Here is a 15,883-nt window from a genome sequence, read left to right on the forward strand (position 1 = left end):
ATCTATCTATGCTGTGTCGATGCCCTTGGAGGGAGGAGCCATTATGTTCGTTACCTTGGTACCAAAGAGTCCAGGCTCTCCCATCACACCCGGGACTCCTATAGGACCCTGAGGAGACGAACCGCAGGGGTCAACAGAGGTTTGTAGCAAGATGGCGTTACAGTCTGTAGAGATTTGTGACTCTAAATGTAAATCAACTCACATCTTCTCCGGGGTCGCCGTCACTGCCTGGCAGGCCGCTGTGCCCTCCAGTGCCCTGAGAGAGAAAGGAACAGAGTAAACTACAGCGTCTCTGTAAAACACCGAATCCTGTGTTGGGTTTCTTTTGTTTGTGGTGGCGACTTTTCATTTTAATGTGCAAACGCAGCTTATTCCAAATCCTAGTATAGAACCTAAAGGACGAAGTTAAAGTCGGCAACACTGGCTCCAGTGTAGTGCGGGTGAGTTCTCCTGGAAATGATCTTTGCGATATACTGAGGGGCTTTGCTGTTATAAACATGTACTGCACTGACTTTTAGTTGCACAGCTCAAGCTTTCAATTGGAATTGCTGTTTGCCAACATGGTTTCCAACACAACTCTGAATTTGGTAAATAGTTTATGTCACTTCTCAAAGAAAAAAGCCAAACATTTGCTGATCCCAAATTCTCAAAATTGAGGATTCGGTTATTTTCTGCGTTTTACATCACAGTAAATCGAAAGTCTTTGAGCTCAGGACTGTTGCTCGGACAAAACCGACAACTTCAAGAAGTCACATTGGGCTCTGGTAAATTGTAATTGGGATTTTTCACTGTTTTCTGACATTTTATAGATTAAGCAACAACATCATCAACAATAATAATAATAAATTAAGAGATTAGGTGACAATGACAATAGTTCCAGCCCCAATCCTGACATAATCACATAAAATAAGTGTTAAGTAGACAATTTGACCGGTAGGTGGCGCTAAATAAAACTTCAAACTCCAGGTGTACGTCCTGCTGGAGCAGCTTGGGAACTGGGAACCTTAAACGTCAGTTCCTGTGTGTGACGAATGCAAAACATGTCCACATCTATTATATTTAAATTATTATTTTTTACTTTATTTATCTGTGGACAACATCCCACTGTGGTTGCAGGTTTGGTTTCATTTTGGAGCTCTGATAGTCTGCACGCACTCTGATGTTGATGTAACAGCATGAGGGAAAATGCAACACTTATCAAAGCAGTCTGAAAAAGAAGATTAAACAGAGACTTTTTGGGGAAATTTCAGAAACTAATCCATGTGCTTTAGTCATCCAACGTGTGTGTCACTGGTGCTGTCAAGGCAGCATGCTTCCAAACACAGTGATCACTGTTTTAGTATCTACTTTCTAAGTGAGTACCCTGATTACATCACAGATCAGATGTGACTCTTTACTTTCTTTTTTTCCTTTCTGTCTTCCCTACGTAACCTAATCCAGTCTAAATGGGGCATTGACTGACTAAAGAAAAAGTAAAAGTATAAAAAACCATTGCAGCAATTTTGGTATTTTTGTTATTTGAAGTGAACGTTTCAGGGGGCAGTTCTGTATTGTGTGAGATAAGAACTTCAAAGGTGCAAGAAAAATTTCAAAAATGTGTAGGGTCCAGAAGTGAAAGACAGAAATGTTCGATTCTTCACCCAGGGAAAGTCACATTTTTACAGTTTTTTCCCACTGCTTGTGAGATACTACACCGATGGACTCATCCGACAGTTTGAGGGGAAAACAGCACTTCTGAAAGGCAGAGAACTGGATTTTTCTTGATTCCCACAAGGTTCAAAGCAACAGAGAATTCTTTGGGCACTTTCAGAAACTAATCCACGTGCTTTAGTCATCCAACGTGTGTGTCACTGGTGCTTTCCAGACGGCCTGATCTCAAACATAGTCATTAACCTAATACAGTATAAATGGGGCATTGACTGAGGTAGAAAATATAAAAACTCTTGCAGCAATTTTGGTATCGAGGGGAGTTCTGCATTGCGTGAGATAAGAACTTCAAAGGTGCAACAAAACTACAAATTTTCCAAAATGCACAGAAATGAGAGACAGACATTTTCCATTCTTCCCCCCAGGGAAAGTTACATGTTTACAGAGTTCGTACCCACTGCCAGTGAGGAACTACACTGATGCCACAGTTTCTATTCATCACCCATAAATCAGAAAAACAAATATTTAGTTTGGAGACGTCACATTCAGAGTCAGATGATGCTGAAACTCATGACATGTGGGTGACTTCTATGATGGTATTTCCTTGGGATTAAAATAGTTGATCATCTGACATAACAAGCTTGTTTTGTTGGGATTTTGTGATTATAAGAAAAAAGGTCGTCATATAAATCAGTGATCTCAACATAAGCTGTCAAAAGCTACATCACGTCTTCAGCTTAACATAATCTACAGTACGAGCAGTTTCATGAAAAAAAAAAAACATTAAAAAAATCACGTTTGTCCCCTCTGGGTTTCTGTACAGTCAGAAATACAGATAAAATTGATTTCCTGTGCTCAGATCTGTCAACCTGTGGTATAGCCAGAGAGTTTGGGGCGGGTGGACAAATTGTTACTCGTCACAAAATAGTTACTCCCCCTTTAAATCACAAATGATCTTTTTTACACTTCTGTTCATGTTCAGATTAAACAAACGAGATAAAACATGTTGATTAGTGAGCTTTAGAGGTGCTGGTACAGAGCCAGGCTAGCTGGTTCCCTCTGCTTCCAGTCTTTACGCTAAGCTAGGCTAACCTCGTCCTGACTCTAGCTCTGAAGTACTGAACAACACGCAGACGTGAGACTGATGCTCAAACACTGACTCCTGAACTATTCCTTCTCAACATAGTGTAAAAAAACAAGTGTCATACACACAGTGACCCGTTCACTCACATCCGGTCTGCGTCATGAGAATCAAACTAACATTTGGTGAAATTAAGTAAATTAGCTATTAGTTATTAATCTCAAATTGATTTCCTGACAAAATAGCACAATGAATCCACTGATTATTAACATCCAGATGTCAGAATTTCCCAGCAGCATGTGAACACACACTTGCACACGCACAAAACCAAACGCCTGGCGGAGATAATTACAATTGTTCATGCCCTTCCTGTCCGGTGAAAACCATGTATCTCCAAATGTGGTGATTTTGAATGTTTGTGATAAACTGAAGGATGAAGTGTTTCCTTTATGTGTTCTTCTGAAGCTGAATAAACTCCTTAACCCCCCCCCCCTCGGATCAGCTGGAAAACGCGTCGTCACAGAGCTGAAAACAGGCTGTTTCTCTGAGCTCAGGAAAAGTCGACTTTTTGGAGATACGTGGTTCTCGCAGGACAGCGACGTTAAAAACATATGATGATCTTATAGACCATGATGCATTGCTGTAGATTAAACTACCCAACAGTATATAAAGTAGCTAAAATGAGCTCAACCTTAAACATCTGCAGCAGTAAAATGCATGAATCAGATCTAATAGGAAACACTGACAGGGAGCATTTTACTGCACAGTGAGTGCCAGATAGTACTTTTGATACTTTAAGTAACTTTGTTTGATAATACTCACATACTTTTACTTAATTAAGCAGGACTTTTACTTGTATTGGAGTACTTTCACAGACTGGTGTTAGTACTTTTTTGTTTTTCTGATTTCCCGTCCTGTTGATCATCTCGCGACCCCTCAGATTTATTGGTTGGAAACCACAGCTTTAGACGATTTCATTATTTTTGGAGCTTTTCTAGTAGTGGAGCTAAATTTCTAAAGTTTGTCCCGAGGCTGGCGCTAGAGGCAAGGTCACGAAGTGTCCAAAATGGGCAGGATTCATTGGTATGAATGTGCTCAGTATTTACTGTGTACAAGTGGAAATTTTGATCTGATGGGGGAGCTAGAAGAAAGCTCAAGATGTCACCTAAATCAGTGAGATTCATCCTCAGGGGACCCTGAATACTCAGAGCTAATTTAATAGGAATTTGGCCGGTAGTGTTTGAGGTCTGTTGGACAGACTAACTCACTCACTCACAGTCTCACTGTCATTACATTCTTCAATGAGGGTTCAGTATTTCCTCCTAACTAAAACTCTCCACTGAAACCGAGACTGATAAGATCTTTAGCACCCACCCACACACAACCACAACACACGCACTCACCCCCACCCACACACACACTCCCCACCCCCCACCCACACAGTGAGGTATGTAAACTGAGAACAAACTCAGAGTTTGAACAACCTGTGATATTTAATAATAAGCTATCGTAATAAAATGAAAAAGTAAGAGTTGGATCCTCTGTGTGTTTGTACCTTTGGTCCACTGGGTCCGATGGCTCCCGGCTCTCCAGGATAACCCTGAGGAGCACATACAGGAAATATTTAGCTCTGACTCAACAACAAATACATCTCTGCACAATGAGGAGTACATTTGATGATGCAGAGGAGGAAAAATGACTGAAACGTTTCATTCAGGAGTAGCGATCGTGTACTTAAATCTGTCAGTAACGAGTAAAAGCACATCGGAAGCAGCTCATTTAAAATGACGAGTTATTAAAGTCGCACTGGCTGAATCTTACATCATGATATCCCCATTTTGGAGCCTTCAGTTCACTGTGAGAGGAGGAGTTTGAGTGATGTAATCTGTTGCTACGTAGATGGAACGAAACTCAGTGAAGGAAGTCTTACTTCATTACTTCACTACGTACTTCACTGTCTGTCGTAATGGAAACACAGTAAAGGAGGAATCAGTGAAGTTTGTGCATGCCAACAATTTGACCCAAACTGAACGTAAGGGATAAAAATGTATCACACACATGAATAAATCCATCTTGAGACCCCCCGGGTTTAGACCATCATTTAAAAACATCATTACACGTTTTAAAAATGCACAAAAACCTGTAAATGTTTAACATAAGCACTGCACACCCTCACGTTTACAGTATAACTGCTTTCAACTTTTTTTGTCAGATACACAGATTCTGATTACTCATATCCCACAATGCAATGTTACGTTATTACGTTAAGACTAGACATCCACTAAACTTTCACTTTTCAACCTTGAATCACCTTAATCTAAACTAGACGTCTACAGGCAAATACACGTAGAATAATCTATTAAACGTCTTTTCAACGTCAAATTGGGGTTATTATTGAGGATTTATGTGGATTATAGCAAACAAATAAATTATTCTCTGTTTGATGATCATTTCTTTAGTACAGAGTATAATTTATGCACATGCAAAGAAACTTTTTTTGTCTTAAAATGCCTCTTCGTGTGCACAAATACACTGCTAAAGGGATTCTGACCTCAAAGCTGAGAAATTCGGACCTAAGGGATCACCTTCAACATCTGTGTGAGCAATCTTTTACTTTTAACATTCAGTTACATTTGTAGAAAGTTTTGCCATTGCCAGCCATGATAATTATCCACTTTTTAGATATTTTAATGGCTCTAAATAAGAAAAGATTTACGGGGGAAAAGTGTCCGATCCTGAGCAGAAATCCAGACAAAATGTGAATGATCTAAAATTCAGAGGTTCAGATTTTCTCATCGAGCACAGATGATGATTGAGGATCTTTCTTACAGTGTATCCTCTCTCGCCGACGTCACCTGGAAACCCGGGAGCTCCGGTCTGACCCTGTGGGAGAAGACGGGACGGTTAAAGAGACATCAAGGTAACTATGACCTCTAGTCACCTCTGCTGGTGAGCTGAGGGAAGTGCAACAAGTCTGGCTAGTATGAACAGCAGTCAACTTTTTCCCAAAAATGGACGAATATGGTCACTATTTAAAGAGTTGGAGTGAAGAGGTCAAACATCTCTATGGTGAGTAATGGATTAAGAACAATAGCCATGAACTCCCTGCACATATACTGTGAACACTGTGTACTATTTAGTACTTCAGATCCTCTTTTCCAAGACTTTCGGTGTTTATTTCCATACCTTCTGTCCGTCTCGTCCCTCGGGACCCTGTTTGCCTTCGTCACCACGAGACCCCTGAACAGAAAACACAGAGACAGCCGAGTCAGGAGGGAAAGGGTCAAATGATAAAAAACAGCAGAAATGTACGATGCTTCTTGAAATTAATAAAACAAGTAGATATTTCTATTGGAAAGACAGACAAAAGATGAAAGTCTACTTTATTGTTTCCTCGTTAAAATCAATAACATAAACTGATTGTTATTGCTGATTTGCCTTTACTTTATTTGTAAATGACTCTGCCATGTTTGAGGTATAAATGTTCAGAGGAGAAACATTTGTAAAAAGATTTTATATATAAAGAACAGGTGACAGTAATGCAGTGAGCCGTTAGTGTTTCCAACCTGAAAATTCTTCAAAAATTCAGCGAAATGTTACAACTAAATGTCTTTTTTAAGACATTTGTTTTTAAGAACAATAAAATCCTAATTAAGCACACGCATTAATTACCTTTGTAATTAAATTTTAGGTATATATGTCAATTGTAAATATGTGAGTGAGTGTGTGTGTGTGTTTTCTTTACCTTGATACCTTTACCTCCCTTTGGTCCTGGAGGCCCAGGGTCACCATGAGGGCCCTGAAATAAAACAAATAAATGATGATGAAAAATAATAAACTGTGTAACTCTGACATCACAGTTCACAATGAAACTAATAAGAACAATAATGAATATATACTATAGTGTTAAAGCTGTAGATAAATACTGTAGGAATGTCGTGTTTGCAGACTGCTGCCTACTTAAAGCTTATTCATTCAGTTTGGATACTGAGTTCATCTGTTTTGAAATAAAGTATGCAAACATTTACAAATTGGGCTGCTGGTTGAGGTTTAAGTGAGAATTAAATTTTAGTTAAATTTAGTGCAGTTGATGTGAAGAGTTTTGAAAAGAGTGAAATAGAATTTAAATTCTTTTGTTGTTTGACAGCGCCAGCAGCAGCTGCCGGCTGGTAAGCCCCCAAATTCATCCCCAGCCCCCTTTACTGTGCCACTGCTCCACTTGTTGTTGATGAGGCGAAGGAACCACCATAACGGCTGGTTGTGGGCAAAACTGGCAGGTGGAGGAGCCAAACCTCTGGGTGATTTCCAAGTGTGGGCAGGAACAAATACTGGCTCAACAGATAAAGATCACCTGGATCTTCAAACAGATCGGCAGGTGGTTTCCCCGACAGTTACAACTCCTACCTGTCTTCATCTGCCTCCACATATTCACCAGACAAGAATTCTTATCAGGAATAAAGAAAATGTAAATATTTATATCACTGTCTCCGTACTGCGGAAACCTTGTACGGACGTTTGTGCAATCATTTTATTTTATCACGTTTTCTTGAGACCTTTTGATATTTCAAGATAATTATTTCGGTATTATATAAATTATTACAACCACGGCTCGGCTTCTGTAACTGACCTGCAGCTAGATTTTTTTAAAGTGGTTTTTAAAGGGCTGTTTCCAGGATTCAGATGGTGAAGCGAACTGACAATCAAACACTGTATTTACAAAATATCAATGAGGTCTTCAAAATATTGAGTTACATCTGAAATATTAACACATAAAACTCAACTCTCTCCCTGTATTTTCATTTCTATATCACAGTGATTCATTTTTATGTGCCAATTTCAAGTTTCTATTTTAAAATGATGAATAGAGAACACATTTCTAAATGGATTTGCAAATTATTTTTTAAAAATCTATTGTTTTCCTTTTTGATTCTATTTTATCTCATAATTGATTACAGTTTCTATTTTATCTTTGATTTAAAGAGTACTCTCAGTTTAAATGTAATTAATTTAGCTTTAATGTCCTATAAAGAGTCAAACACACAGAGCAGTAACAGCAGCTCCCATTTGCCATCAGGACCCTCTCTCAGTGACCTCCATGTACCTTAAATGATGTGAACCTCGCAGCATCAACATTGTGTTCGGAGGTCAACAGGTGTCAACAAGAGTTATAGATTTGTTTCATGGAAATCAATAAGAGATTTTAGTAAGATTCACTTAAAGAAAATAGTAAGAAATGACACACTATGTTGTCTCTTCAGCGTAGTTTACAGAAGTTCAGTTCAGAAACGACAAAGACAAACGTTTCCACCACAGAGAGGTTGAGGTTGTTTCCTTACAGTCTCACCAGGACCTCCAACTCCTCCGCGGGGTCCCTCCATACCGATGTCCCCCTGTCGACAGGAAGAGATGTCAGATTTTAATAAAACACTACATCTGTCATATGATGCTGGTAAACTGGCCGAAGAATGAAAGAGGAATAATAATGTAATATTTGTTTCACAACCTGTCAACAATCGTTTTCACTGCTCGTTATTTTATCAGATCAAACTGAAATTGTTTGTAAAATATTCATAACCAGAATGTTTAAAAACAAAGTTATAAACTGTGATTTTGGAGACATGTTTGTGTTGTTAAATGAATATTTCACTAAGAGAAGTTTTACCAATTCAATTAACCAAGAGCTTAATTCTTCATATGGCTAAAAGATGAAAATGTAAAGATATGCGAACCATTATGGAAAAGGTGAAAACATTACATCAAATGATTTTAGGATTTATTAGCCAGTTTGAGACAGAATTTATGGCTGAGTGAACTAAAAGTCACTGCTGATATCTAAAGTGTGGTAATAATAATCCTATAATACTTAATAATTTAACTCTATGGTAAAGTTAATGTTTCTCGGACACCTGTGTTCAGTGTTTCATATTAAACGTGTATCTCTGGTCAGTGCATCAATCTAAACGGGTGTGTGTGTGTGTGTGTGTGTGTGTGTGTGTGTGTGTGTGTTTACCTTCAGACCCAGCTCTCCGTGCTCGCCTGGGTCTCCTGGAAGTCCAGGTTCTCCCTGTTGGCGACGAAAGATTCATTACTTCTAAGTTTAAAACTGATTCACTTAGAACATGTTTATTTATTATCGTGTATTATAAGTCCCGACAGGTTCATTTAATCAGAAAAATCTAGACTTCATAGAGCTCAACATTACAGTAAAAGTATTTTTTAATGATCTTGCTTTCATGTCCCGTTTTAATTGTCAAATTATAAAACTTTACAAACTGTGAAACCTCGTTTACGTGTGACAAGTTTCAACTCTGCAGTGTCGTTTTCTTATATTGAAAATAATCAGAACACATCTTCTGTCGGACGGTCAGTGAACTCACCATAGCTCCAGAGAAACCAGAAGCTCCGTCATCTCCTTCAGGCCCGGGGTCGCCCTGCAGAAGGAAAGGTCAAAGGTCAAAACCAAGAATAGAAAAAATATGAATTGCTTTGTTAGTTTTGATAACTTTATTATTTCTCACTCAGAGACACAGCGAGAATTTCCCATTAATGTTTCGCAAGTGGTCACTAGTGTTTTACTGTACTTGTTTTTCGTTTTTAAATCAAAGTATTGTTTACGTTTCGTTTTCGTTCATGAGTATGTTTTTAAATATAGTTTTCATGTGTATTGTTCTAACCTAAGACAGTGTTGTTTTTATCTGCTGCTCCCCTGTTTTTACTTTACTTTTACTTTTGTTTCATTGTTTGGCTTTAACGTCCTTCTAAGTGTTTCTGCAGCTTTAGTTTCATTTTCACTTTCCTTCACTTTGTTCCTGCATCCAATTTTACTTTTACTTTCACTTTGAGTTTGTGTTTGTTTGTTATAACAATGTTGTCACTACAGTGTCAGTGCAGGTGTATCTATCGATACAAGTCATCATGCATGGTGGTATTAAGTATCAGTGCTGCTGTAACATGATTTACTTACCACTGGTCCGGTGTCTCCTCCTCTTCCCCGAACCCCTTTGGTTCCCTTATAACCCTAAAAAACAAGGAACACAATTAAAATCCCAGATGAAACTCCCAGCGACCTCTGCAGCAGCAGAAGCACCTGGACACGCTGCTGTAACATATGATTCTTATGTTACTCAGGTTTTCTCATCATAAATAAACATGCAGTGATAATGTTTTAGACTCTCACCTCTCTGCCTTGAGTTCCTGGCTCACCGGTTTTACCCTGCAGACCTCTGGATCCCTGACAGGAAGAGAGACAGAATCAATAACAGATAAAGAAAAAGACAACAAACTGGAAATCAAGAAAAACATGCATTTATTGATCCATCCCTGGTGCGCACATGCAGATAAACTATCAGTGTGTTTCTGCAAACCGAATGCGCTTTAAACTGAAAGTTTCACCACATTACACCAAACATTTTCAGACAGAAACACGAACCTTGGGCTTCATCCAGAAGGCATTAATTCATAGTCAGAGTGGACGGGATGTTCAGTACAGCTGCTATTATTATAGCTATAGTAGCTTCTCTGTATACAGCAGTATTATACAGAGCGTCTGAGATTCTCAGCTGTTCTAACAGCACAGCGATGCTCTCCGTCAGGCTGACATGCACTCTTTCTAGTCATTTAACTGACACCAAAAAAACCCTCTTTATTTTCATAATACGACATTTTTTCCCTGTACAAATTCAGTTTACATGTACTAAGACTAGTTTTTGATGATTAGTAGTGATGTTTTAACATGAAAGACAGATGAAAGAGCTTGGTGCATGAGACGAGGCCTTTCAGAGTGGAAATTTTGACGGAGAATAACAGCGCCTCTATCTGACCACTCAGTGCAATGTTTTCAGAAGCCAGAGGACTGTGAAGGTCTTCATGTGTTTCTTCATCACTGTCAGTGGAACAAATAGCAGGGTTTGCTGAGAATGCTGAGAGTCGGCACCTTTGGTCCTGCGAAGCCAGCGAATCCGGGCTCTCCGGGTTCACAGTCACACTCTGTCGGCCCCTCCTCCCCGAGTGCCGCGTCGCCCCCAGACTCCTCCGAAGACTCTGTGTCTGGTCCTGCTGGAGGATACTCATACGGGACCTGAAACACAACAAAATTATTAATATTACACCACGGGGAGGTGTGGAAATACACACCGTGGGCTGTCTGCTGAGATACTGGTTAAAGTTGAAATATGCATCTTTTTTGACATAAAAACAACAACAAATGGGAGATAATGTGACGCCTTCATGTTGTTGTTTTTTTTTAAAATGACTTGTGTTAATTTGTTACTTGACCTCATGAAGCTCTTTGAAACTGTTCTTGAAAGATGGTTCATAAAAATAAAGTTGGGGTCAGTTTTACAGTTTCACTTAGTACCTTAAAAGTTCCTGAAATTAAGGTGAAAATTGAGTGGAATAGGTCATATTAAAGGGTAAAACAAATGAATCTGACCCCTATCCAACCAAATTGAAGCCCTAAATGTTCCTTAGGCTCCTTTGGCTGCTCTTATCTTCTGTCCCCTAATCAAATTAAGGGAAATCTGATGCTTTAAATTCAGAAATATAGTGTCTGAGGTTGCATATATTATGGGGTGTTAGCAGATTATGGGATAATTAGTGGAGAGATGACAGGAAACGAGGGAGATGCAATCAAGGTCTGCTGTCGGATTCGAAACAGGAACGTTGCAGTTCATGGGTGCAGTCTTACCCCCTAAGGGGGGCCAATGAAGACATTTTGAAGCTCTGATGTGTGTTTGCTAGTGATTAGGCTTCACATTTGTACACCACCTAAAATACTTTTTTGCCACCGTGACATTTGTTTTCCAGCATGCACTTCCTACATGTAAAACACAATTAAATGCACAAACCTTATTTCCTTTATTTAAGAGATAACGGCTTCTTCTTTGTGTAAAGCCTTCAATAAACTTTAAAGCTTCAGAATTTGCACTTGTGGCAAGTTTTGTAAGAAATAAGGCAGGACTTGTTATGTGTAGGAGTCCAAAAAATAGACTTTTTTTTTTTACCCATAGTGGTAGTAACAAAAAGACATCCAAAAAGGGGTTCAGAGGAAAAATGTTATAAGATGTTATAATCACATACTGTGATAAGTTCTAGACATAAATACATTTTAGAGTGAAATTAAAACTTGGTTCAAAGTCAATTCTTGACCTTGGAAACAAGGTCATTAAAATTCATCTACAAATCCTTGACAACTAGACAAACTCCGTCTGCTAATGAAGGTCATGTGGCATGATTGAAAGCTCCAGAAATGCTGCTAAATGGACCTTGTGGTGAGATAGTTTTCTCGACTTAAATAGGAGCAGCTCTGAACTCCAGGCCTCAGCGGTCATACCTGCATGGACTCTGTGTCCTCCTTGGCGTAGTGGGACTCGGCGGTGGTGGCGTAGGGGAAGGCGTCCTCGGTGATCATGGTGACCTGCGTGGGGGCATGGCCGTAGGGGTCGTAGTCCCCCTCCTTGGGCCTCTGGTCCTCGTCATAGCTGTGAGTGGCCTCAGGTGGATACTCTGATGGCACAGAGGAGACAACGGGACAACATTTAGGCTTTTAGTCCAGGGACTTAGTGGTCCATGTTTACAGTCTGGAGGTCCGTCAACAGTCACTGTGTGCTTCATTATACAGTTCAGAGTTGTTGGGACAAAAACACTCTCTGCAGGTCAGATATAATCAGGTAAGAATAAACAGTAAGAGTCACTGTGCTCACCTGGCTGAGGAGAGGCTAAGCTGTCATAGTGGTCGACTACGGAGCCTTCATAGGTGTGTTCCTCACCTGGACAGACACACGTTAAACACATGATGTGAGACATGATTCTAACAGCCCACGTGTGGCTCGTTGGTCTAGGGGTATGATTCTCGCTTCGGGTGCGAGAGGTCCCGGGTTCAAATCCCGGACGAGCCCTCATCTTTGAGACAAGATGTCTCACATTGCTATAAAAAATAACTGAGTGGAGTAGTAAAAGTCTGACACGACTTTCTTTGCAGAAACACACAGTTGTGTGTCAATTCTCACGTTTGGATTCCTGTATTGGACTGATTATAACAAAATCCCACGTTTTCTGACATAATTTTCCCACCAAAAATATCGGCATATATTCGGGCCAATACGGTAATCTTTCAGTTATCAAGTTAAAACACAAAACATTTCCTGGTTACAGCATCAAAAATACTTTCAGTAGTTGTTTTTTATTATTATTCCAAAAATAAATCATTTGGTTTTATTTTATTTATTTAAGATAAATCTGTAAATTCTGGTGCGACGGATATTTTGTCATTATTTTTTATATTTTGTAGATCAAACTATTCATTAAAAGTTGTTGTTCCATCTCTAACACAAACATATTTAATTCAGCTCTCTCTTTAATATATATATATATATATAATATAATTTCATTTCTCAAAATAAAAGTTATTAACAAGAAACAAACTAATATAGTTTTGCTTGTTCTGTGAAGCAGGAATAAACAGTGGCTTTATAAGCTGTTAATGATAAATAAAGTGCCCTTCTAGCTCTGACCTGAGTGGTATCCAGAATATTCCTCCTGGCAGAGGGAAGAGACGACACACAGCGTGAACACAAGCAGCCCTGAGAGGAGAGACGCCTGCAGGGGGAAACACACACACAGCAGCATTCATTTATTATCATCTACCAGTTAATACAATCTGTATGAAGACCAGAACAGACCACATGAGTCTGACAGCCAGTCCGGTTCACAGCAGGAGGCAGAGCACCTCAACTCTCAGACACTCTGGAAAGTTTTCATTATTGGTGGAGAACAGCCCCTGTGGGAGTTTCCATAATTCAGACCTGAAGATGAAAACTATTTAGACTTATTGAGCAAGTCTTACTGGCAGGTGTGCAGGACCGAAAACTCTTTACTGTGAAGGAACCAAAGAGTCCTGCAGACTGTCGATCACATGTACTCACGTTATCAACAAGGCTTCGCTTCCCAGACCTTCATCAAGTAAAAGAGAAGTAAAAATAGCTTCCACGATGACAGCATTTTCCCTGCTGAAGCTCTGAGGACTGACAGGTTGTTGGTAAAGTGAGTAAAAGTGATGGACAGTGTGTGGGATCCTTTCACAGACCTGAAGTTGGTGTTTTGATGTTTCTGTTTAGCTTTATTTTTCGTCACTTTGTCACCCGATGTGAAAAGAAATGTTATAGATTTCTTGTTGAGTTGTTAACCTAAATTATGCTGAATTAGTTTTCTCAAATCTGTATCAAATCACAAAATAACCTCACCCACCTACACACACAAAAAGTCACGTCACGGTCGAGGGTCAAGGGTGCTTTCATTGTCTCTTGTAAAAGAAAATGAATAGATTAAAGGAATTGCTGCATAAAAGACACAAAACAACACGTAAATAAACAAAAGAACACTGGCCTGAAATAAAATACACACTATTCACAATAAACAAAGTCACGTTAGAATGACAAGAATTCAAATCTCAAAAAGTTTACTCCCCCTGCTGAGAGGGAATATTTATGACAAAAGGCTGCTTTTAAAAGCGTTTGAGATCATCACAAGTAGAGCTCAAAACGATCAGTCGATTAATCAATTAGACAATAGACAGAAAAACTATTTTGATTTGAGATACGAGGATTTTACGCTTTTCTTTGTCAGATAAAACAAACATTTTGAAGACATCCCACTGGGTCTGGTACATTACGACGGCCATTTTCACTGTTTTCTGCCATTTCATAGTAAAAGCTATTCATTGAGAAAATAATCTGCATATTAATCGATAATGAAAATAATCATTAGTTGCAGCCATAATCCGTTCCAGCAACCAGGACCGAAACTGAAGGCAACTTAAGACTTTGAGTTTATTCTCTGCTCGTGAAGAAGACCAGGGTCAGACGACCTGAGAGGTCTGGATGGCTGTTAAGCATTTCTAACTTATACTGAGCAGCGAGGTCTTTTATACACAAACTATAAAATAAAACTATATTAAAAATGATATTAGTGTGTACTGAAGGCCAATGCATCCTGGCTGCAGATTGTTAATAAAAAGCCTTTACAAATAAAACAAATATACATTTTTAAACTCTCGGTTTGTGAAGTAAATACATCAAATGAAAAACATAAAAACTTGTTTCTGTCAGAATGTCGACATTTAACTCTGAGGTAAACATCTGTATAAAAATCTGATTAATGAATCCGCGCTAGTCTTATTAATTAAGGCTCAAGGATTTTACACTGTTAAGACATCTTAAAATAATTAACATTCAATGAGCATATAAAAGTTGGAAAATAAAACCATAAACTGAATTATAAACAAAACTTTATTCAAGCCACATACAAAACAGCTTCAGACTTTTGGCTCATAAAAAACGTTGCTGAAGAAATAACATGGTGATGCACATCATATCGATTTTACCCAAAATGTCTTTTGATTTTGATTCTTTCAAGAAAGATTTAACGCATCACAAAAAGTGCAAATGTAAAAAGCCAGTAATGTATTATACATTCATTTATTTGAACACAATACTTTTGTGATAATGGAAGATTATACGGGGTCACTTCATTGTTTTCAACAGATTTATGTTTATGAAGCCACAGGTAGCTGAATTTTATTTATAAATTTCATAAAGTGTCAACAGCAGAACATAATGGCGGGGTGTGTGTGTGTGTGTGTGTGGGGGTGTATACATGAAAATAATACTCATAATACACATTAAAAGTTCTTGAACTGATAATACAAATAAACACATATAAAGCTAAAGGCTTGTTCTGTATTTGATATCTAAATGTTTATATAACTGCAGATTTAGGTGCCGCCATGACGAATCAGGCCAAAACATACGGTATGTATGTACCTGAAAGTTCCACAAGCACAGGTCCTTATTAAAGGTTAGCAGTTAAGTTACAGAAAACTTCCATTATCGTATGCACGAGTGCAGCCAGATTCATCAGACTGCACCTAAACTGGCACCAAAAGAGCAACAAACGTGAAGTAAGTCCCTTCCCCGACGGACCTCCTGACCTCAGGCCGAGCCCGCTGCGTCAAGGAGGATCTCAGGTGTTTAAGTAGACTACACTGAAACAGGAGATTGATCCGTTAAAGCCTCCAGGACTGCGGTCGCCCTGCGGCTGCTGAGTTTGAGCTGCTCAGATGAGACTCTGCTGGTGTTTGGGTGAGAATGAGACAGACTG

General features: G+C 39.0%; 1 protein-coding gene and 1 non-coding gene across 2 annotated transcripts in view; one reads left to right on the plus strand and one right to left on the minus strand.

Moving 5' to 3' along the window:
* Positions 1-15,883, minus strand: part of zgc:113232 (uncharacterized protein LOC541546 homolog) — a 30,500-nt gene that overhangs the window by 11,419 nt on the left and 3,198 nt on the right. Inside the window, exons 2-16 of the mRNA XM_044206990.1 lie at positions 13,240-13,324; positions 12,430-12,495; positions 12,060-12,232; positions 10,662-10,805; positions 9,906-9,959; positions 9,693-9,746; positions 9,106-9,159; positions 8,739-8,792; positions 8,065-8,118; positions 6,474-6,527; positions 5,915-5,968; positions 5,558-5,611; positions 4,284-4,328; positions 203-256; positions 55-108 (exon numbers count right to left, since the gene is read on the minus strand). Of these exons, the coding sequence (XP_044062925.1) occupies positions 55-108; positions 203-256; positions 4,284-4,328; positions 5,558-5,611; positions 5,915-5,968; positions 6,474-6,527; positions 8,065-8,118; positions 8,739-8,792; positions 9,106-9,159; positions 9,693-9,746; positions 9,906-9,959; positions 10,662-10,805; positions 12,060-12,232; positions 12,430-12,495; positions 13,240-13,324 (1,053 nt within the window). The remainder of the gene's footprint in view (positions 1-54; positions 109-202; positions 257-4,283; positions 4,329-5,557; positions 5,612-5,914; positions 5,969-6,473; positions 6,528-8,064; positions 8,119-8,738; positions 8,793-9,105; positions 9,160-9,692; positions 9,747-9,905; positions 9,960-10,661; positions 10,806-12,059; positions 12,233-12,429; positions 12,496-13,239; positions 13,325-15,883) is intronic.
* Positions 12,553-12,624, plus strand: trnap-cgg. The gene has a single exon. It is a non-coding gene; the product is annotated as a tRNA-Pro (tRNA).

This window comes from Siniperca chuatsi, linkage group LG9 (assembly GCF_020085105.1).
Source record: "Siniperca chuatsi isolate FFG_IHB_CAS linkage group LG9, ASM2008510v1, whole genome shotgun sequence".
Classification (NCBI taxonomy): Eukaryota; Metazoa; Chordata; class Actinopteri; order Centrarchiformes; family Sinipercidae; genus Siniperca; species Siniperca chuatsi.